The sequence below is a fragment of the Globicephala melas genome, chromosome 5, assembly GCF_963455315.2.
Source record: "Globicephala melas chromosome 5, mGloMel1.2, whole genome shotgun sequence".
In the NCBI taxonomy this organism is placed as follows: Eukaryota; Metazoa; Chordata; class Mammalia; order Artiodactyla; family Delphinidae; genus Globicephala; species Globicephala melas.
The window spans coordinates 85,629,990-85,654,023 of record NC_083318.1 but is presented as its reverse complement, the minus strand read 5'-3'; the positions used below and the strand labels follow the sequence as shown (position 1 = coordinate 85,654,023).

Sequence of the window (24,034 nt, the reverse complement as noted above, 5' to 3'; positions counted from 1 at the left end):
GACTGACTGCCCACACAGTTTAGACGTTGAAAGGTGCTGATTTATGCAATAATCGGTGCTTGGGTTAGTAATACTACTCTGAGGCTGGACCCCACAAAATACACACACAAATACAAACTACACAGACAAATACAAAGAGCCTGTGAGTACCTCTGTCTCAGGCAGAGGGCAACATGCAAATCTGAACAGATTTTCTTGTGATTAACACTGCAAGAGACATTCTTAAATTTCTTGACGAAGACACTAGAGACAAACATCTCAGGAGGTCAGTCTGAGGACAGTTATTCATAATGAAGTCCTCACATCCACACAAAGACATCATGTAATGTTTCAGCTATTTACCCAGTCTAATAAAAGGGAGCAAACTGTAAGTATGTATATTGAGAATCCCAGCTTCATTATAGGGAATTAGAACCCAACTATTTGTCATTAAAGCAAGATGCCAGAGACATCCTCAGCCCTAAAGAGGTCACTCAGTTCCTGCCAGACAGATCAGATATGTCAGGTCAGCGCATCCTTCATAGAGCATATGTAAAATTGCAAAAGACTGATATGGAGAGAAACAGCATAAGGCATAAAGCACAACGTACATATTCAGCAATGTGAAAAACATAAACTAAGTTTCTTTTCAAAAGTACTACCAGCACATTTGGAAGATATTCAGTAAGTCTTTAAAATCCAATCCCAATGACAAAAAAATTATACAATCTAATTTGTTATTCTTCAATTACTCTCAAAAGTGGTCTATAAAGTAAATTGTAATGTATAAAGTGTTATCAAAATGAAAATAATTTTAGTATTGTCTTTTGTTGTAAAGATAATAAAAAAGTAGAAAAGTCAAGGCATTCAAGAAATATAAAGAGAAAGAAATATGCACAAAATCTCAATACTAATATATCCATTTTTAATATTTTGATGTTCCAAGTACTTTTCATGAAAACTGCATAATCATCCATGCACAAACACATATAATTTTCTGTCAGTGGAATAAGACTATACATGCTTGTTTACTACCACTTTTTTCTCAAAAAATATGTCATAGAGATATTTAAATATCAATGAAGAAATATGCCATTTTAAATAAATAAATAGTATTATAGTGCGTAAAGGTACAGTATTTTATTTAACCAGTCCTCTGTTGACAGATGTTCAAATTGTTTCCAGTTTTTCACTATTATATCCAATATTCTGATGACCAGTCTTGTTGATACATCCTTGCACACCTGAGTGATTATATTCTTGGGACATATTCCCAGAAGTAGAATTATCAGAATATAGGGTTTATGCTTTTATTTCTCTCTAGAGATTTTTAAATTTCTTCTTCAATTTTAATAAAGATTTTATTTTAGAAGCATTTTAGATTTATAGAAAAGTTGCAAAGATAATATAGAGTTCTCATATACATCACACCCAGTTTCCTCTATGATTAATGTTTTATATTACAATAGTATATTTATTGCAATTAATCATCCAATATTAATACATTGTTATTAACCAAATTCTGTATTTTATTCAGATTTCCTTTGTTTTTACTTAATGTTCTTTTCCATTTCCTGATCCCATCCAGGATAGCAAATTACAGAGTTGTCATGTCTCCTTAGGCTCTTGTAGACTATGACAGTTCCCCAGATTTTCCTTGTTTTCGATAACCTTGACAGTTTTGAGGAATACTAGTCAGGTATTTTGTAGAAATGTCCCACAATTGGAGGCCTTCTGATGTTTTTTCTTATGGTTAGACTGGGGTTTGGGGTTTTAAGGAGGAAGACTATAGAGGAAAAGGGTCATTTTCATTACATCATATGAAGTGGGGTACATAATATCAACATGACTTACCACTGTTGACCTTGATCACCTGGCTGAAGTAGTGTTGGCCAGATTTCTACACTGTAAAGTTACTCCCTCCCTTTTCCATATTATACTCTTTGGAAGAAAGACACTATGTACAGGCCACACATAAGAAGTGGAGGAGTAACGAGTTATGCTTTGAATATTTAAAGAATATTTGAAATTCTTCTGTTTGTCTAGTTTCTCCATGTACTAATTCAACCATTTGTTTATATCAATATAGTGATCTATGCATTTTTAACATTTATTTTAATTTCTAGATTGCACTCCAGAAGTGCCCAAGTTTACATTCTTACCACCAGTATATAAGTATGCATAGGTATGCTTATTTCCCCTACGGCATTAACACTATGCATTGTAAACCTTATTAATTGTTGCTAATTCAATAGGTAAGAAGTGATATCTCACTATTATTTTGGTTTGCATTTCTTTGATTACTAGTAAGATTTAATCTGTCTCCCTATAGTAATAGGTCATTTTTATAATTTCATTTGTGAATTGCCTGGTCATGACCTTGCCCATTTTCTTACTGGAGCCTTTGTGTTTTTATATAAATCTAGGGAAAAAAATTCTTTCCTTGTTAAAATATTAAAATTTGCCTGTTATTCATTTGCATATATTTCTCTAACGAGATTTGACTTTCAACCTTGTTTATAATCTAGGGTTTTTTTTTACTGCCATATAGATTTAATTTTTTAGGTAGCCAAAATTATCAATTTTATCTTTGATTCACCTGTAATTTATTTTGTAATAAGATAGAGATCCAGCTTTTTCCCCTAAAAGAGCTAGGTGGTGGTACCAAAACAGTATATTAAATAGTACAATGGATTTATTTGTTGTGCCGTCTTTATCATACACTAAATTCCTCCTTTCTTTTTTCTGTACTCCTCTCTCTTTCACTGACTAGTCTTTGTCTGTACCAGTACCCAGCTATTTACTGTGGCTTTATAATTAAACATCTGGCAGAGAAAGATTCCCCTTGAAATTCGTCTGATGTATGATTTCTACAGTTAATCTCATTTATTCATACTTCTGTAGAAACACTTTGGATAATACTCTAATGTAGTATTTTATAGTTCATAAAGCACTTTTACATATATCATCTAACCTTCAACTCACAATGGGCATGTAATTTTTATAGATGGGTAAGTGAATACTGTGAGAGATTAAGAAACGTGACAAAGGCCATTCAACTGGAAAGTGACAGAACAAAAATTCAAACCAAGGTCTCCTGATTTCAAGTTCAAGAATCATACCACTTACCAGTGGTAACATGAGTACCATCATTATCCCTGTTCCATAGTCAGCAGTGTTAATTAATACTTAATGAGCTGTGGAATAATCCCAGAATTTCTATTATATTAAGCAATTCACTTTTCTGGTTCACAGTTTATTCATTAGTAAAATAAAATCATTGAACTAGATGATTTTTATAGTACATTCTACCTCAAAAAGTCTATGATTATGTGGTTTTCACACAAGATATCCATGCCACCGAATCACCTGTTTTTCTCATCGTGCCTCTCTGGCCACTCCTTCTCCTCTGTATCTTTTATAGATTCACCCTCCTCTACACTAACATTAAATGTTGAAATTCCCCAACTCTTTGACCTATGCGCTCCTCTCCTCTCACATTATTTTCTATCTCTAGATGATCTCACCCATGACCATTACTTCTACCAACACTTATATACTAATGACTCATGCTGTCGTCAGCCCAGACTTTTCTTCTGTACTTCAGACCTTTTCCCCCAACTGCCAGCTTAATATCTCTACTTGGCTGTTGTAAAAACATCTCAAATATATTATGTCCCTAAATCAAACTCATGATCCCTCCACGCCATACTAGTCTTCTTCCCATAATCCTAACCCCATTGATGATAATACCATTTATTCAGTTTTCCAAACCAGAAACCTAGAATTCATCCTTGACATACTGCTCTATGCCATTCCAAATATCCAATCTATTACCAACCCCTGTAGGTTTTATCCCCTGTATTTCCCTCAGATCCATTCATTTCTCTCCATATCTGCTACCACCATAACCATCCAAGCCATGACCTCTACACCGAAGTGCCAAAATAGCACCATAACTAATTTACGTTATTTTGTACCTAAAATTGTTTATCCACATGCAACCAGAGAGATTGTTCTCAAATTGCAAATCTGATTTTATTATCCTCTCATTTAAAACACTTCAGTGACTTCCCATTATGATGATAAAGACCAAATTCTTCACACACTAACAAGACTTTCATGGTCTGGCCTTTCTATATAACTCTAGCCTCCTTGCTTTCTAGGCTACAACTGTCCTGGCCTTTGATTCCTTAAACACAATCTGTTTGTTCCTACCTCAGGACTTTGTATGTGCCATTCACTCCACCTGTGAGGCTTTTCCTTTCTCTTCAACCAGCTAACTCTGATTCTTCCTGAAGATCTCAGTTTCATAAACATTCCTCTGAGAAGCCTCCCTAATCTCACTGACTGGATCAAATCCCTCTACTATATTGCTGCACTTATCACAGTTATAATTCTGCTTAAATGTGGATGATAATATGATTAGTGCGTATCTCCCCCATTAGATGTAAGCTCCATGATGGCAAGGACTGTCTATTTTCTCCACCAGTGTAACCCAGTGCTTGAAAGAGGGAGCGTGAAGCATAAGAGGTGCTCAAAAATTGTTGAATGAATGAAAAAATGAATAAGGTGATTTCGAAATAATGAGAGCATCTGTTTGCAAAATATGTGTATCAAAACTATGAGTGCATTCTGATTGAATGGGCCTCTCCAAATAAAACAAGGGACTTCAATCAGGATTCATACCTGGGATCAACTGAACCATTGAAACTCCCCTTTGGCATCAGGGGTGGTATTGCAACAGATTCTGCAAACAACAATTGCCATTTTTTCCAAAATATACCTAATGACTGTACCATGAAAAAAAACTAGGGCACAGGAAGAGAAAGACAGCAGTATCAATTTACAATTAATCTTATCACATCCCTTATACCATCAGGGCTTTTAGTACAGCCATTTAATAAGCACTGGTTGCTGCCTAATGCCTAAAAGAGAATTTGGTACATAGCTAGCATTCAAATATTTGTTGAATGAATGAATAAATGATACATTCTATCTGTTGGTTCCTGTGCTAAGTGCTAGGGACACAAAATAAAGATGTCATTGCAGTCAGGATGAAGCCCACAATGGTATCCAAGATGGAGTTGTCATACCAGAGAGGGATTCACAATAATTTTATTGGAGTCATGGAAGAAAATACTCAAATGTCACTCTACATGTGTTTTTCTCTTTTACGAAAGAATTTTTAAACAAGAAGAAAAAGAAAATAGGGAGAGAAGGAGCGAAGGAACAAATAAACAAACTTAGCTTTGTTACTATTTAACAAATGGATTGACACTGGCACCTTTGTTTGGTTTTATGTCAAGTAGTTCCACACAATGTGTGTGAAAATATCTTGAGGGATGGGGTGGGCAGTAACACAACAGAACTGACTGGGCATCAGCACACTTTTACCGGCTCTCAGTAGATTTAAATGATACACAGTTTCCACTAGATTTTAAAATTATATTATCTAGCTCTAAAAGTAAACTAAACCTCCCCAAAAATTAATATGAGGACTGAGAAGAATCCTGCAAAACATAAATAAATTTAAAAATCTGCAATTTGAAGACAACCCTCATATGAAGTAATGAATATGCAATATACAATAATGAATAAGTAAATGAACAGTTAGGTAACATAAGAACTGGCTACAGCCATACTGCCAGGTTAAGCAATGCTTTTTAGAAGATGTTTAAACACACACACGCACACCCTGTCCCTTCAAGGTATAAGTGTGAGAAATTAACTGCTTTTTATTTATTTTTTTATTTTACTTTATTTTTTTTGTGGTACGTGGGCCTCTCACTGTTGTGGCCTCTCCCGTTGCGGAGCGCAGGCTCCAGACACGCAGGCTCAGCAGCCATGGCTCACGGGCCCAGCCACTCCGCGGCATGTGGGATCTTCCCAGACCGGGGCACGAACCCGTATCCCCTGCATTGGCAGGCGGACTCCCAACCACTGCGCCACCAGGGAAGCCCTTAACTACTTTTTAAATAAATAAGAGAAAACTTGGGAAATACATGTTTAACAATGTGTCCAGCATTAGGTGATTGAGTTCAGTTGTTTTGTTTTACTGAAAATTAAGGGCTTAGACATGCACACATAAAAATTTGGGAGACAAAAATTACCTACCATGTTTGTTGATTTTGAACACATTTCTTAAAATTTGTATATAAATATAATTAAACTCCTTTGATTTGATTTGAAAGGGTAGCCAGTTGAAATCAGGAAAGATGGAAAGTCACTTGCTGAACTTCAACAAAACCCTTGCATGATTGGTGGGAATGACAACTTAGTGTCATGATTTGTTAAGTTCTGCCAATGAACTTCATGCATCTGGAGCCACATAATTGTGTGGAAACTTCTTCAGTGCTTCAGACCAAGTATTTAGATTAAACTTAGAATCATACCTTTGGGTCATTTTATCACAGTGTTTCAAAAATTATAAATTCTGGGCTTCCCTGGTGGCGCAGTGGTTGAGAGTCCGCCTGCCGATGCAGGGGACATGGGTTCGTGCCCCAGTCCGGGAGGATCCCACATGCTGCGCAGTGGCTGGGCCCGTGAGCTATGGCCACTGAGCCTGCGTGTCCGGAGCCTGTGCTCCACAACGGGAGAGGCCACAACAGTGAGAGGCCCACATACCGCAAAAAATATATATATACATATTTGAAGAGTACTGTAGTAATAGATTATATTGTCATGTATTTTATCTTTTTTCCTGAAAACTGAGTTTCCAGATCTTCTGATTAAACAGAAAAGAAAGTTTGTAACTGAAGGGTGACTGAAATCACAAAAACAACATTATTACTATTACTCAGCTCATGAATATTATGCACAAAACTGTACCTATTGAGAAATGTTATGAGGTAGGTATGTGAGAGATGCTTCCACCTCATCAGTTGTTCATGTAATTTCAACATTAAATACTAAAATACAAGACAAAACAAAAAATATACCTACCAAGTAAGAAGGTACTGAAAATAAGAAGATGATTTACCTTCATGGGGTAGCTAATAAGATCTCTTCTCCCTCAAGATGAAAAATATGTGACAATTATAGACATTCTATGTGTAATGTCTTACCCTTCGTATGACCTCACCTATTAACCGGTTTAATGATGGTTACTTTGTTAGAATTTACCTAAATAATCTATATCTCACTTCAATTCTTATCAATTATGAATATTATTGAGGTTTGAGGATTCTAGGCTATTCTAGAATTCAAAGATAGTGTTGTCAAGAGACCTTCAAGATGGCAGAGGAGTAAGACATGGAGATCACCTTCCTCCTCACAAATACATCAAAAATACGTGTTCATGTGGAACAACTCCTACAGCACACCTACTGAACGCTGGCAGAAGACCTCAGACCTCCCAAAATGCAAGAAACTCCCCATGTACCTGGGTAGGGCAAAAGGAGAAAGAAAAAACAGAGAGAAAAGAATAGGGATGGAACCTGCACCTCTGGTAGGGAACTGTGAAGGAGGAAATGTTTCCACACACTAGGAAGCCCCTTCACTGGTGGAAAAGGGGGGAAGCTTCGGAGCTACAGAGAAGAGTGCAGCAAGAGGGATGCAGAGGGCAAAGCGGACAGATTCCCGCACAGAGGATTGGTGTCAACCAGCACTCACCAGTCTGAGAGGCTTGTCTGCTCACCCACCGGGGTGGGTGAGAGCTGAGAGCTGAGGCTCAAGCTTCGGAGTTCAGATCCCAGGGAGAGGAGAGGAGTTGGATGCGTGAACATAGCCTGAAGGGGGCAAGTGTGACACAACTAACTGGGAGGGAGTCCAGGAAAAAGTCTGGAACTGCCTAAGACTCAACAGACCATTGCTTTGGGGCGCACGAGGAGAGGAGATTCACAACACTGCCTAAACGAGCTTCAGAGACAGGCACGAGCTGCGGCTATCAGCGCGGACCCAGAGACGGGCATGAGATGCTCAGGCTGCTGCTGCAGCTACCAAGAAGCCTGCGTGCAAGCCACTATCCACACCCCCCTTCTGAGGAGCCTGTGCAGCCAGCCACTGCCAGGGTCCCGTAATCCAGGGACAACTTCCCTGGGAGAACACACAGCGGGCCTCAGGCTGTTACAACACCATGTGGGCCCCTGCAGCCACAGGCCCGCCCTGCATTCCGTACCCCTCCCTCCCCCCAGCCTGAGTGAGGCAGAGCCCTCTAATCAGCCGCTCTTTAACCCACTCCTATCTGGGTGAAGAAGAGATGCCAGAGGGTAACCTACATGCAGAGGCAGGGCCAAATCCAAACCTGAACCCCAGAAGCTGTGCGAACAAAGAAGAAGGGAAATTTCTCTGTGCAGCCTCAGAAGCAGTGGATTAAACCTCCAAAATCAACTCAATGTACCCTGCATCTGTGGAACACTGGAATAGAAAACAAATCATCCCAAAATTGAGGCGGTGGATTTTGGGAGCACCTGTGGACTTGGAGTTTGCTGCGTGAGACTGACTACTTTGATTTTTATCTTTATCTTAGTATAGTTTCTAGCACTTGTTATCATTGGTGGATTTGTTTATTGGTTTGGTTGCTCTCTTCTTTATTTTTAAATTACTTTAATAATTTTTTTATTTTAATAACTTTATTATTTTATTTTATTTATTTTTTCTTTCTTTCTTTCTTTTCTCCCTTATCTTCTGAGCCCCATGGCTGACACAGTCTTGGTGCTTCAGCTGGGTGTCAGGCATGAGCCTCTGAGGTGGGAGAGCCAAGCTCAGTACACTGAACCACCAGAGATCTCCCAGCCCCATATAATATCAACCGGTGAGAGTTCTCCCAGATATCTCTGCCTCAAAGCTAAGACCCAGCTTCACTCAACGACCACCAAGCTCCAGTGCTGGACACCCCATGCCAAACAACTAGCAAGACAGGAACACAACTCCACCCATTAGGAGACAGGCTGCCTAAAATCATAATAAGTTCACAGATAACCAAAAACACACCACCGGACGAGGTCCTGACCACCAGAAAACAAGATCCAGCCTCATCCACCAGAACACAGGCACCAGTCCCCTCCACCAGGAAGCCTACAAAACCAACTAAACCAACATTACCCACTGGGGGCAGACACCAAAAACAACAGGGACTACGAACATGCAGGGTGCGAAAAGGAGACCACAAACACAGTAAGTTAAGTAAGATGGGAAGACAGAGAAATATGCAGCAGATGAAGGAGCAAAGTAAAAACCAACCTAAACAAATGAATGAAGAGGAAATGAAAAAGAATTCAGAATAATGATAGTAAAGATGATCCAAAACCTTGGAAATAGAATGGAGAAAATAAAAGAAATGTTTAACAAGGACCTAGAAGAACTAAAGAGCAAACAAACAATGATGAACAACACAAAAAATGAAATTAAAAATTCTCTGGAAGGAATCAATAGTAGAATAACTGAGGCAGAATAATGGATAAGTGACCCAGAAGATAAAATAGTGGAAATAATTACGGCAGAGAAGAATAAAGTAAAAAGAGTGAAAAGAATCGAGGATAGACTCAGAGACCTCTGGGACAACATCAAATGCACCAACATTCAAATTATAAGGGTCCCAAAAAGAAGAAGAGAAAAAGAAAGGGACTGAGAAAATATCTTAAGAAATTAGAGTTGAAAACTTCTCTAATACAGGAAAGGAAATAGTCAAGTCCAAGAAGTGCAGAGAGTCCCATACAGGCTAAATCCAAGGAGAAACACACCGAGACACATATTAATCAACCTTTCAAACATTAAATACAAAGACAAAATATTAAAAGCAGCAAGGGAAAAGCAACAAATACCATACAAGGGAATCCCCATAAGGTTAACAGCTGATCTTTCAGCAGAAACTCTGCAAGACAGAAAGGAGTGGCAGGACATATTTAAAGCGATGAAAGGGAAGAACTTACAACCAAGATTACTCTCCCCAGCAAGGATCTCATTCAGTTTTGACGGACAAATTAAAACATTTACAGACAAGCAAAAGGTAAGAGAATTCAGCACAACCAAACCAGCTTTACAACAAATGCTGAAGGAACTTCTCTGGGCAGGAAACACAAGAGAAGGAAAAGACCTACAATAACAAACCCAAAACAATTAAGAAAATGGTAATAGGAACATACATATCGATGATTACCTTAAATGTAAATGGATTAAATGTTCCAACCAAAAGACATAGACTGGCTGAATGGATACAAAAATAAGACCCATATATATGCTGTCTACAAGACACGCACTTCAGACCTAGGGATACATACAAACTGAAAGTGAGGGGATGGAAAAAGATATTCCATGCAAATGGAAATCAAAAAAAAGCTGGGGCAGCAATTCTCACATTAGACAAAATAGACTTTAAAATAAAGACTATTACAAGAGACAAAGAAGGACACTACAGAATGATCAAGGGATCGATCCAAGAAGAAGATATAACAATTGTAAATATTTATGCACCCAACATAGAAGCACCTCAATACATAAGGCAAATGCTAACAGTCATAAAAGGGGAAAATGACAGTAACACAATCATAGTAGGGGACTTTAACACCCCACATTCACCAATAGACATATCATCCAAAATGAAAATAAATAAGGAAACACAAGCTTTAAATGATACATTAAACAAGATGGACTTAATTCTCATTTAGAGGACATTCCATCCAAAAGCAACAGAATACACTTTTTCTCAAGTGCTCATGGAACATTCTCCAGGATAGATCATATCTTGGGTCACAAACCAAGCCTTGGTAAATTTAAGAAAATTGAAATCGTATCAAGTATCTTTTCCGACCACAACGCTATGAGACTAGATATCAATTACAGGAAAAAAACTGTAAAAAATACAAACACATGGAGGCTAAACAATACACTACTAAATAACCAAGAGATCACTAAAGAAATCAAACAGGAAATCAAAAAATACCTAGAAACAAATGACAATGAAAACACAATGGCCCAAAACCTATGGGATGCAGCAAAAGCAGTTCTAAGAGGGAAGTTTATAGCAATACAATCCTACCTCGAGAAACAAGAAAAATCTCAAAAAAAACAACCTAAACTTACACCTAAAGCAAGTAGAGAAAGAAGAACAAAATAACCCCAAAGTTAGCAGAAGGGAAGAAATCATAAACATCAGATCAGAAATAAATGAAAAAGAAATGAAAACAATAGCAAAGATCAATAAAACAAAAAGCTGGTTCTTTGAGAAGATAAACCAAATTGGTAAACCATTAGCCAGACTCATCAAGAAAAAAAGAGAGAAGACTCAAATCAACAGAATTAGAAATGAAAAAGGAGAAGTAACAACTGACACTGCAGAAATACAAAGGATCATGAGAGATTAATACAAGCAACTATATGTCAATAAAATGGACAACCTGGAAGAAATCGACAAATTCTTAGAAAAACACAACCATCCAAGACTGAACTAGGAAGAAATGGAAAATATAAACAAATCACAAGCACTGAATTTGAAACTGTATTAAAAATCTTCCAGCAAACAAAAGCCCAGGAATGGATGGCTTCACAGGTGAATTCTATCAAACATTTAAAGAAGAGCTAACACCTAACCTTCTCAAACTCTTCCAAAATATAGCAGAAGGAGGAACACTACCAAACTCATTCTACGAGGCCACCATCACCCAGATACCAAAACCAGACAAGGATTTCACAGAAAAATAAAACTCCAGGCTAGTATCTCTGATGAACATAGATGCAAAAATCCTCCACAAAATACTAGCATACAGAATCCAACAGCACATTAAAAGAGTCATACACCATGATCAAGTGGGGTGTATCCCAGGAATGCAAGGATTCTTCAATATACACAAATCAATCAATGTGATATGCCACATGAACAAATTAAAGGATATAAACCATATAATCTCAATGGATACAGAAAAATCTTTTGACAAAATTCAACACCTATTTATGATAAAAGCTCCCCAGAATGTAGGCATAGAGGGAACCTCTATGCACATGCACATATGGTTACCTTATCTTTGAGAAAAGAGGCAAGAATATATAATGGAGAAAAGACAGTCTCTTCAATGAGTGGTGCTTGGAAAACTGGACAGCTACATGTAAAATAATAAAATTAGAACACTTCCTAACAGCATACCCAAAAATAAACTCAAAACGGATTAAAGACCTAAATGTAAGGCCAGACTCTACTAAACTCTTTGAGGAAAACATAGGCAGAACACTCTTTGAAATAAATCACAGCAAGGTCCTTTTTGACCCACCTCCTAGAGAAATGGAAATAAAAACAAAAATAAACAAATAAGACCTAGTGAAACTTAAAAGCTTTTGCACAGCAAAGGAACCCATAAAGAAGATGAAAAGACAACCCTCAGAATGGGAAAAAATATTTGCAAATGAAGCAGATAAGAAAGGATTAATATCCAAAATATACAAGCAGCTCATGCATCTCAATATGAAAAAAACAAGCCAATCCAAAAATGGGCCGAAGACCTAAATAGATATTTCTCCAAAGAAGATATATACATTGCCAACAAACACATGAAAAGATGCTCAACATCATTAATCATTAGAGAAATGCAAATCAAAACTACAATGAGGGGGTTTCCGTGATGGCGCAGTGGTTGAGAGTCCACCTGCCGATGCAAGGGACACGGGTTTGTGCCCCGGTCCAGGAAGATCCCACATGCCGCGGAGCAACTAGGCTGGTGAGCCACGACTACTGAGCCTGCGCGTCTGGAGCCTGTGCTCCGCAACAAGAGAGGCCGCGATAGTGAGAGGCCCGCACACCGTGTTGAAGAGTGGCCCGCGCTTGCCACAACTAGAGAAAGCCCTTGCACAGAAACAAAGACCCAACACAGCAAAAATAAATAACTAAATTAGTAAACTCCTACCCCCAACATCTTCTTAAAAAAAAAAACCAAAAACAACTACATTGAGGTATCACCTCACACCAGTCAGAATGGCCATCATCGAAAACTCTACACACAATAAACACCGGAGAAGATGTGGAGAAAAGGGAACCCTCTTGCACTGTTGGTGGGAATGTAAATTGATACAGTCACTATGGAGAACAGTATGGAGGTTCCTTAAAAAGCTAAAAATAGAGCTACCTTATGACCCAGCAATCCCACTATGGGCATATACTCTGAGAAAACCATAATTCAAAAAGAGTCATGTACCACAATGTTCATTGCAGCACTACTTACAATAGCCAGGACACGGAAGCAACCTAAGTGTCCATCAACAGATGAATGGATAAAGAAGATGTGGCACATATGTATAGTAGAATATTACTCAGCCATAAAAAGAAATGGAATTGAGTTATCTGTAGTGAGGTGGATGGACCCAGAGTCTGTTACACAGAGTGAAGTAAGTAAGAAAGAGAAAAACAATTACCGTATGCTAACACATATACATGGAATCTAAAAAAAAAAAAAAAAAATGGTTCAGAAGAACTTAGGGGCAGGACAGGAATAAAGACGCAGATGTAGAGAATGGACTTGAGGACATGGGGAGGGGGAAGGGTAAGCTGGGACGAAGTGAGAGAGTGGCATGGACATATATACACTACCAAATGTAAAACAGGTAGCTAGTGGGAAGCAGCTGCATAACACAGGGAGATCAGCTCCGTGTTTGTGACACCTAGAGGGGTGAGATAAGGAGGGTGGGATGGAGATGCAAGAGGGAAGAGATATGGGGATATAGTATATGTATAGCTGATTCACAGAAGAAACTAACACAACACTGTAAAGCAATTATACTCCGATAAAGACATTAAAAAAAACCCCACAAAGATAGTATTGTCACCCTCATTCAGGAGGGAAATATAAAATAGTTCTTTTTTCTTTGTTTACTTGATTTTTTGTCCATTGTAATAAAAGGGTCAATAATACAGGTTACAAAATCAAAGAAGTATGAAAGCAAACTCATCCAACCCATTAAAGAAGAATCAATAATAAGTTTGAAGGGAGTGAAAAAGCCCAAAGGTTACATGTAAAGCTCACTGAAAGCAGATGCACAGCCTCTGGGAGTTGCAGTAGTCAACTGTGTACAGAACAATTTTTTAAACACACTTTGGACTGTTTTCCTTTTACAGATGAAGAAATTGAGAGGAAGAAAGTTTAAAAGATTCGTTCAAGTTCTCATAGCAAGCTAACTTTTCCCTGTCCCCTATCTACTACACTTTCCACTCTCCTATTGGCTTCCTCTTCAGGCATCTGCTCACTGATTTTCTACCAAGTATTTGATAAGTTCTAATTAAAGAGACTACAAAATTTTCACCCACTCTATGAAATACGGATTCTTATCCATAGGTCTCTTCTTTTATCCTTGTATATGGATATCAACCAATTAATCAACTTGCTTTCTTTATGTTGCTTATTACCTTAGTCCTCACTAAATTACATCAATATTTTCCACATAACAAAAATGTCATAATTAAATTATATTTTTAACATTTTGGTCCAGTGTAGCCCATGCTGATGCAATACCAAATCATGAATTAAAATATAATTACAAGAAACATCTAAATTTTAGCAATTCCTTCAGTTTTAGGTCAGTTCCTTTTATTTCTGCTAAAGTCAAGTAATATTAAAAATAAATCAGTTTATTAAACTCCCTCCTACAATATACCATATTAATAAACACATTAAAACCTATCCTTCTACATAGTTAACTAAAATACTCACCAAATGATTGCATTCTATAATTCTAGATCATAGAATTTTGAGTGACTTTTTGCTCTCTTCTTAACACTTACTAGTACTTCTTGAATTTTTTAAAAAGGAAATTATTTTGAAAAACTAACAGCCTCATAACTCTTAAAAATATTTGAGACCTCTAGAAAGAAAAAAAGTTATTTTGCATCACAACTGGTTGGTCTGATATCAGCCTAAAGAATGGATACTGAAAAAATAAATGCAGTGTAATAGAGATTGCATAAACTTTACAGTCTCAAGAAGAATTGACTTCAAATCCTGGCTTAATGTAATATTCAACATGCTACTTAATTTCCCCAACTTCACCTTTTCATGTTCACCCCCACCTTGGTCCAACTTTACAGTCTCAAGAAGAATTGACTTCAAATCCTGGCTTAATGTAATATTCAACATGCTACTTAATTTCCCCAACTTCACCTTTTCATGTTCACCCCCACCTTGGTCCAACCTCACAGTACAAGCCAACAGAATCCACTCGCCATTATGAAAGCTCAGTACATCTCACCCTGCATCTTGGCAGAACTGTTCCAGTCACAGAATCACTCACTACTAGTTTACTGTGAAGCTAAACCTTATACCTCAAGAGGACCATCCTTGCTGGCATTGAGCAATGATTCAGGGGGAAAGTTAAAGTTAGGTCAGGAAGTACCAACTGATGCTAAAAATAACTTATGTTGCTTAGGCATTAATCAGAAACAATAAGGAAAAGACTGGCCTTTACTTCGTTTCCTCTTTCTCATCAAGCCCTCCATTGCTGCTCATTTTAATCTAGTTTTACCCATTTAAGAACAGTTGTTGCAGGATCACACACTGTAAATTGTATCAGTGGACTCACCTAGCGTTGGGTTGGCTCATGCGCCCACCTTTTTGGGAACAGCCACCAAATCACGTAACGTGGGCTCTCACTGAGCAAAACATCTGCTATGTTTAGAATGGCTTCTAGCAAAGATGCATCCTGTCCATTATCATCTTTGTGTAACAGATGAAGAAACAGGCACTGCATCAGAAGGTTATTAACCTGCCTAAATCGCTCCCATGTGTTCTGAGATGGAACTGAACTAAACTGAACTCTCTATTCCTCATTAACATAGTCAACTCCCCATTAACAACCATGTTGCAAGGTTGGGCAGAAAGAGGAAACAGAGAAAGAACGGTAATTACAGAGAGGTTGTTTTTTCCTTTCTTTCTACAGATTACTAAAACATTCGAAGAGTCAAATTTAAGAAGCCAGTTCATCAGAGCTCATGTTGTCGGACTGAGGTGAGTGGAAATACAACAAAAAATATCTATAAGCATAGATACAACTTGGTGCATTTGATTTTGTTCACAGCATAGATAATGAATGAGACATTCACACAATGTGTTGCAATATTATGAAAATAGTATCATGGAAAGTTTAAAAACCAATGCCAAAAAACAAAACATGTCATACGATCTACTTACTAATGTAAATAACCATATTACTTCAGTTCTTGGTGGGAAAAGGAGGAAAGGGTAGAGAGAGAGTTGGGTGAAGGTACAGCAACAGGGTTATTCTATTATATAACTCCAGGGGATACTATTCACAATGCAGTCTATGTAGCAAACAATGCCTTGTGGAGATGTGCAGTGTTGTGGTCCTGGGCACGATTGGAACACTAAACCAACACCAAAAATGGCTTTTTGGGTTTTGTCTGCCTGGAATGCTATAATATAAAGGATGCTGTGGCCAAACACAGATGTGTCTGCTATGAATTAATAATAGGCGAAGTAGGGCTTCCCTGGTGGCGCAGTGGTTGAGAGTCCGCCTGCCGATGCAGGGGACGCACCGGTCCGGGAAGATCCCACATGCCGCGGAGCGGCTAGGCCCGTGAGCCATGGCCGCTGAGCCCGCGCGTCCGCAGCCTGTACTCCGCAATGGGAGAGACCACAACAGTGAGAGGCCCGCATACCGCAAAAAAATAAATAAGTAAATAAATAATAGGCGAAGTAGCAGCACACAAGCTAGTTATTTGCCATTCTTACCTTAGTTGAATATGGACTTATCCTTGTGATGTGATGTGATATTCCTACCAACTAGAAGAGCCACCCTTGCTGACCCTAACATAAATATCTCAAATGTCCATATTGCTCAATCCTTCAACTAATATACAAAAGCTCTTCAGAGGGAGAGAAATTATACTATTTCTTTCTCAAATACTAATACCACAAGAAAATTATTTTTTCTTATTCTCGGAAGAGTCACCTAGTTAAGTACCCAGGAGCATAGAGCTCTGGTCAGTTAAGTTTTGCTGAGGAGTTCAAGAAGAATCCATAGGAAGAGCATTTTCCAAAATGCATTTCAGTCAGTTCAGTGCACATTTACCTTAGTACTTTCTTGAGAAATTCTCTGTACCAGCCACGAGCTTGCAATACTTGTAGGACTGAATCTGCATGTTTTTCTCCTTTTGTTCACTTCCCACTTACTTCTCATTTCACTGCAGTCTGGCTTCTGACCTCACCACAAAATAGTAATTGCTCTTGCCAAGTTCAGCAATGACATCTGAATCACAAACTCCAAAGAAATTATATCAGTCCTCTTCTTGGACCTCTCAACAGTATTTAACACTGTTGAGTTGTCAATCCTTTTTGAAATAGTACCATCCCTTGGTTTCTATGACCCTATACACCCCTGATTTTCCTTTTATCTCTTAAGTTATTCCTTCTCAATTTTCTTTGTTAGTTCTTATTCCTTCTCTTCCTCAAGTGTTGTCAGACTGTGCTGTAAGCCTCTCATCTTCTCAGTTCACGCTGAAGCTCCTTTCAGGGGCTTCATTGCCCCTATATGCTAATTATTATTAAAGTTGTATCTCTGGGCTAGTCCTCTCTTCTCATCTCGAGATGTGAATATACACAGCCGTCTACTTAACATCATATGGCTATCTTGGACAGCTCAACTTTAATAAGTCCAGACCAGAACCTATCATTTCTCCCCCACCAAATATGTTACTCTTCTAGTATTGCCTACCTCTATCAATGGTGTCACCTTCAACCCAGATGCTCAAGAAAGAAATATGAGTTATCTCTAAATTCCTATCTCTCCCTCAACCCACACATCCATCCATCTAACCTTCACAATTCTATTTCTTAATTATGTTTAAGATCCATAACTTCAAACACACTGCCCTCAATCATCTCTCTCCTTGTCTATGAACAGCCTTCTAATGAGTCTCCTTTCCTGCAGTCTTGCTCCACTCCACATTCTACATAGCAACCAGAAAGATTTCTTGAAATGAAATGCTAAACATAGTATTTGCTTAAAGTTCTTCTAACTGCTATTCCTTACCCTTATGATATGTCAAATATCATATATAAACATGTATATGTGCATCAGATATATGTATTCTTGATATATATATATGTCTCCTTTTATATACATATATATATATAAAACAAAGTTTACTAAACCTTCCTATATAGGGTTTTCTCCTACCATCTCTATTTCTGGGGTAGTCTTTTACTACTCTCTACTTTGTTATTTACTCACAAGTCCCACTAGGCTGTTTTCAGTTCTCCACTCTCTCTAACCTCAAGATCTTCTTATATAAGCTATTCCCTCTGTCTGAAATACACATCCACACACACACACCACTTTTTCCCCTTCCCCTTCTGTTTTAAAATATACTGCATCAATAGAAGATTTGAGGTACAGTAAGGCCAACAAATCAGGAGATGATGACTTTTGAAAAGAGAGTTTGTTACTCACAGTTCCCACAAGGAAGGTAGGTACATGACTCTTATAGAGTTGTTATGAAGATCAAATAAATGAAGTATAAAACACAGTCCTGTTTGAGTACCTATTTACATGTTTATCATTCACTAAAGATACCTCTTCTTTGAATTGCATATTCATCTTTTCTGGTTTTTTTCTATGATTTGTCTTTTTCTTATTGATTTGTAGGAGTTCTGTGTCTATAGGAGGTACCAAACAATTGTTACTTTCAGTTGCAAATATATTCTCCCTATCTATAGCATTATCTTAACACTTTGTATATGCATCTTTTGTTGTAGAAAATCAGTTGCAAAAGGTCTTACTTAAGAAATCCTTTATCATCTTGTATATAAAGAAAATCTCCCATATTGACTATAAATTTAAAATTTTTGCTGTTCCTATTCAAGTGTTTTGTTTGTGTGTGACATGAGGAAGATTTTTAATTTTTTACATAAGTTATTTTCCTTCAGATTTGTGATACCACTTCTATAGAATATTGTTTACATACGTCTATGAGTCTGTTTCTGGATTCCTATTAGACTTAATTATAGGAATTCTGTTCCTTCCAATTAAGCTTAGTAATTATGTCATTCAAATAAAACCTAGCACTATGGATTTGCCTATTTCTCCTTGTTCAATATATTTTGAGCACATATTATCAAGCACCTATATGTTTAGAATTATTATATCTGCCTCATGAACTATTTCTTTTAGCAAGGTATTAATCCTTTTTATCACTAATTAATGTCTTTCAATCTTAAAATCTCTTATATCTGATACTATTATGCTACACTGACTTTCTTATGGTTCTTTTTACAACATACCTTATCTTCATTTTCAACATTCATATGTCCTTACAGGTTAGATTTTTCTCCTAAAACAAGAAGACAGCTAGATTACATTTTCAAATGCATTCTGACCATCTTTGCCTTTAACTAGAGAGTTTAGTCAGTTTCAATTTATTGTGATGATAGTTACATTTGGATTTATTTCCTCCATATTATCTTATGTTCTTCATCCTGGTTTTTCTAATGCTTTTTTCTACTATCTTGCCTTCTCTTGTATGACTGTATTTTCTTCAGTTTTTTTTCGTTTACTAATTTACAAGTTCTACATTCCATTTATCTTATTTTAGTGATTATTCTTAAAAAATTCTTACAAACAAGGAGAGTTGGTTTAATCCACTACCCTTCTTCCAAATAATACAGGAAACTTGGAACTGTTATTCACGTATTACTGATGTTTTAGTTCAACCTTATTTGTAACACCTGCAAATAAATCACTGTAATTATACTGTCAATATCATTTTATTAATTTTTTTAAGTAAACATCTTATTTTGGAATAATTTTAACTTTACAGAAAGACAGTACAGAACGTTTCTACATACACTTCACCTAGCTTCCCCTAATGTTAACATCTTACATAACTATGGCACATCTGTCAAAACTAAGAGATTAACATTGGTACATTATTAGACTCTGATTTACTTCGTTTTCACCAGTTCTTCCACTAATGTCCTTTTTTTCCATTTCAGGATCCAACCCAATATACCACATTACATTTAGGGTGTTTTTTTTTTTTAACATCTTTATTGCAGTGTAATTGCTTTACAATGGTGTGTTAGTTTCTGCTGCATAACAAAGCGAATCAGCTATAGGTATATATATATCCCCATATCTCCTCCCTCTTGAGTCTCCCTCCCACCCTCCCTATCCCACCTCTGTAGCTGGTCACAAAGCACAAAGTTGATCTCCCTGAGTCATGCAGCTGCTTCCCACTAGCTATCTATTTTACATTTGGTAGTGTATATAGGTCAATGTTACTCTCTCACTTCGTCCCAGCTTACTCTTCCCCCTCCCCGTGTCCTCAAGTCCATTCTCTATGTCTCTGTCTTTATTCCTGTCCTGCCCCTAGGTTCTTCAGAACCTTTGTTGTTTTTTGTTTTTTTTTTAGATTCCATATATATGTGTTAGCATACGGTATTTGTTTTCCTCTTTCTGACTTACTTCACTCTGCATGACAGACTGGGTCCATCCACCTCACTATAAATAACCCAATTTTGTTTCTTTTTATGGCTGAGTAATATTCCATTGTACATATGTGCCACATCTTCTTTATCCATTCATCTGTCGATAGACACTTAGGTTGCTTCCATGTCCTGGCTATTGTAAGTAGTGCTGCAATGAACACTGTGGTACATGACACTTTTTGAATTATGGTTTTCTCAGGGTATATGCCCAGTAGTGGGATTACTGGGTCACATGGTAGTTCTATTTTTACTTTTTTAAGGAACTTCCATACTGTGCTCCACAGAGGCTGTATCAGTTTACATTACCACCAACAGAGAAAGAGTGTTCCCTTTTCTCCACACCCTCTCCACCATTTATTGTTTATAAACTTTTTTATGATGCCATTCTGACCAGTGTGAGGTGATACCTCATTGTAGTTTTGATTTGCATTTCTCTAATGATTAGTGATGTTGAACATCTTTTCATGTCTTTGTTGGTAATCTATATATCTTCTTTGGAGAAATTTCTATTTAGGTCTTCTGCCCATTTTTGGATTGGGTTGTCATTTTTTGACATTGAGCTGCATGAGCTGCTTGCATATTTTGGAGATTAATCCTTTGTCAGTTGCTTCATTTTCAAATATCTTCTCCCATTCTGAAGGTTGTCTTTTCATCTCCTTTATGGTTTCCTTTGCTGTGCAAAAGGTTTGAAGTTTCATTAGGTCCCATTTGTTTATTTTTGTTTTTATTTCCATTTCTCTAGCAGTGGGGTCAAAAAGGATCTTGCTATGATTTATGACAAAGAGTGCTCTGCCTATGTTTTCCTCTAAGAGTTTAATAGAGTCTGGCCTTACATTTAGGTCTTTAATCCATTTTGAGTTTATTTTTGTATACGGTGTTAGGAAGTGTTCTAATTTCATTTCTTTACGTGTAGCTGTCCAGTTTTCCCAGCACCACTTATTGAAGAGGCTGTCTTTTCTCCATTGCATATTTTTGCCTCCTTTATCAAAAATAAGGTGACCATACGTGCATGGGTTTATCTCTGGGCTTTCTATCCTGCTCCACTGATCTATATTTCTGTTTTTGTTCCAGTACCATACTGTAGTATTGTATGATTGATTACTGTAGCTTTGTAGTATAGTATGAAGTCCAGGAGCTTCATTCTTCCAGCTCTGTTTTTCTCTCTCAAGATTGCTTTGGCTATTCGGGGTCTTTTGTTTTTCCATACAAATTGTGAAATTTTTTGTTGTAGTTCTGTGAAGAATGCCATTGGTAGTTTGATAGGGATTGTATTGAATCTGTAGATTGTTTTCGGTAGTATAGTCATTTTCACAATGTTGATTCTTCCAATCCAAGAACATGGTATATCTCTCCATCTGTTTGTATCATCCTTCTTTCATCAGTGTCTTACAGTTTTCTGCACACAGATCTTTTGTCTCCTTGGGTAGGTTTATTCCTAGGTATTTTATTCTTTTTGTTGCAATGGTAAATGGGAGTGTTTCCTTAATTTCTCTTTCAGATATTTCACCATTAGTGTATAGAAATGCAAGAGATTTCTGTGCATTACTTTTGTATCCTGCTACTCTACCAAATTCATTGATTAGCTCTAGTAGTTTTCTGGTAGCATCTTTAGGATTCTCTATGTATAGTATCATGTCATCTGCAAACAGTGACAATTTTACTTCTTCTTTTCCGGTTTGGATTCCTTTTCTTTTTCTTCTCTGATTGCTGTGGCTAAAACTTCCAAAACTATGTTGAATAATAGTGGTGAGAGTGGGCAACCTTGTCTTGCTCCTGATCTCAGAGGAAATGGTTTCAGTTTTTCACCATTGAGAACGGTGTTGATGTGGGTTTGTCCTATATGGCCTTTATTATGTTGAGGTAAGTTCCCTCTATGCCTACTTTCTGGAGAGTTTTTATCATAAATAGGTGTTGAATTTTGCCAAAAGCTTTATCTGCATATATTGAGATTATCATATGGTTTATATACTTCAATTTGTTAATATGGTGTATCACATTGATTTGCATATATTGAAGAATCCTTGCATCCCGGGGATAAACCCCACTTCATCATGGTGTATGATCCATTTAATGTGCTGTTGGATTCTGTTTGCTAGTATTTTGTTGAGGATTTTTGCGTACAATGTTCATCAGAGATACTGACCTGGAATTTTCTTTTTTTGTGACATCTTTGTCTGGTTTTGGTATCAGGGTGATGGTGCCTCGTAGAATGAGTTTGGGAGTGTTCTCCCTCTGCTATAGTTTGAAGAGTTTGAGAAGGATAGGTGTTAGCTCTTCTCTAAATGTTTGATAGAATTTGCCTGTGAAGCCATCTGGTACTGGGCTTTTGTTTCTTGGAAGATTGTTAATCACAGTTTCAATTTCAGTGCTTGTGATTGGTCTGTTTATATTTTCTATTTCTACCTGGTTCAGTCTTGGAACGTTGTGCTTTTCTAAGAATTTGCCCATTTCTTCCTGGTTGTCCATTTTATTGGCATAGAGTTGCTTGTAGTAATCTCTCATGATCCTTTGTATTTCTGCAGTGTCAGTTGTTACTTCTCCTTTTTCATTTCTAATTCTGTTGATTTGAGTCTTCTCCCTTTTTTTCTTGATGAGTCTAGCTAATGGCTTAACAATATTCTTTTTCTTCTCAAAGAACCAGCTTTTTGTTTTACTGATCTTTGCTACTGTTTCCTTCATTTCTTTTTCATTTTTTTCTGATTTGATATTTATGATTTCTTTCCTTCTGCTAACTTTGGGGGTTTTTTGTTCTTCTCTAATTGCTTTAGGTATAACTTTAGGTTGTTTATTTGAGATGTTTGTTTCTTGAGGTACAATTGTATTGCTATAAACTTCTACCTTTGAACTACTTTGCTGCATCCCATAGGTTTGGGGCAGTCGTGTTTTCATTGTCATTTGTTTCTAGGTATTTTTTGATTTCCTCTTTGATTTCTTAGTGATCTCTAGGTTATTTAGTAGTGTATTGTTTAGCCTCCATGTGTTTGCATTTTTTTAACAGTTTTTTTCCTGTAATTGATATCTAGTCTCATAGCGTTGTGGTCGGAAAAGATACTTGATACGATTTCACTTTTCTTAAATTTACCAAGGCTTGATTTGTGACCCAAGATATGATCTATCCTGGAGAATGTTCCAAGAGCACTTGAGAAAAATGTGTATTCTGTTGTTTTTGGATGGAATGTCCTCTAAATGAGAATTAAGTCCATCTTGTTTAATGGATCATTTAAAGCTTGTGTTTTATTTATTTTCATTTTGGATGATCTTTACATTGGTGAAAGTGGGGTGTTAAAGTCCCCATTATGATTGTGTTACTATTGATTTCCCCTTTTATGGCTGTTAGCATTTACCTTATGTATTGAGGTGCTTCTATGTTGGGTGCATAAATATTTACAATTGTTATATCTTCTTCTTGGATCGATCCCTTGATCATTATGTAGTGTTCTTTTTTGTCTCTTGTAATAGTCTTTATTTTAAAGTCTATTTTGTCTGATATAAGAATTGCTACTCCAGTTTTCTTTTCATTTCCATTTGCATGTAATATCTTTTTCCATCCCCTCACACTCAGTCTGTATGTGTCCGTAGGTTAAGTGGGTCTCTTGTAGACAGCATATATACAGGTCTTGTTTTTGTATCCATTC

General features: G+C 37.1%; 1 protein-coding gene across 1 annotated transcript in view; it reads left to right on the top strand.

The window, feature by feature from the left end:
* Positions 1–24,034, top strand: part of TMPRSS11D (transmembrane serine protease 11D) — a 47,941-nt gene that overhangs the window by 4,482 nt on the left and 19,425 nt on the right. The window contains exon 4 of the mRNA XM_060298697.1: positions 15,832–15,899. Within this exon, the coding sequence (XP_060154680.1) occupies positions 15,832–15,899 (68 nt within the window). The remainder of the gene's footprint in view (positions 1–15,831; positions 15,900–24,034) is intronic.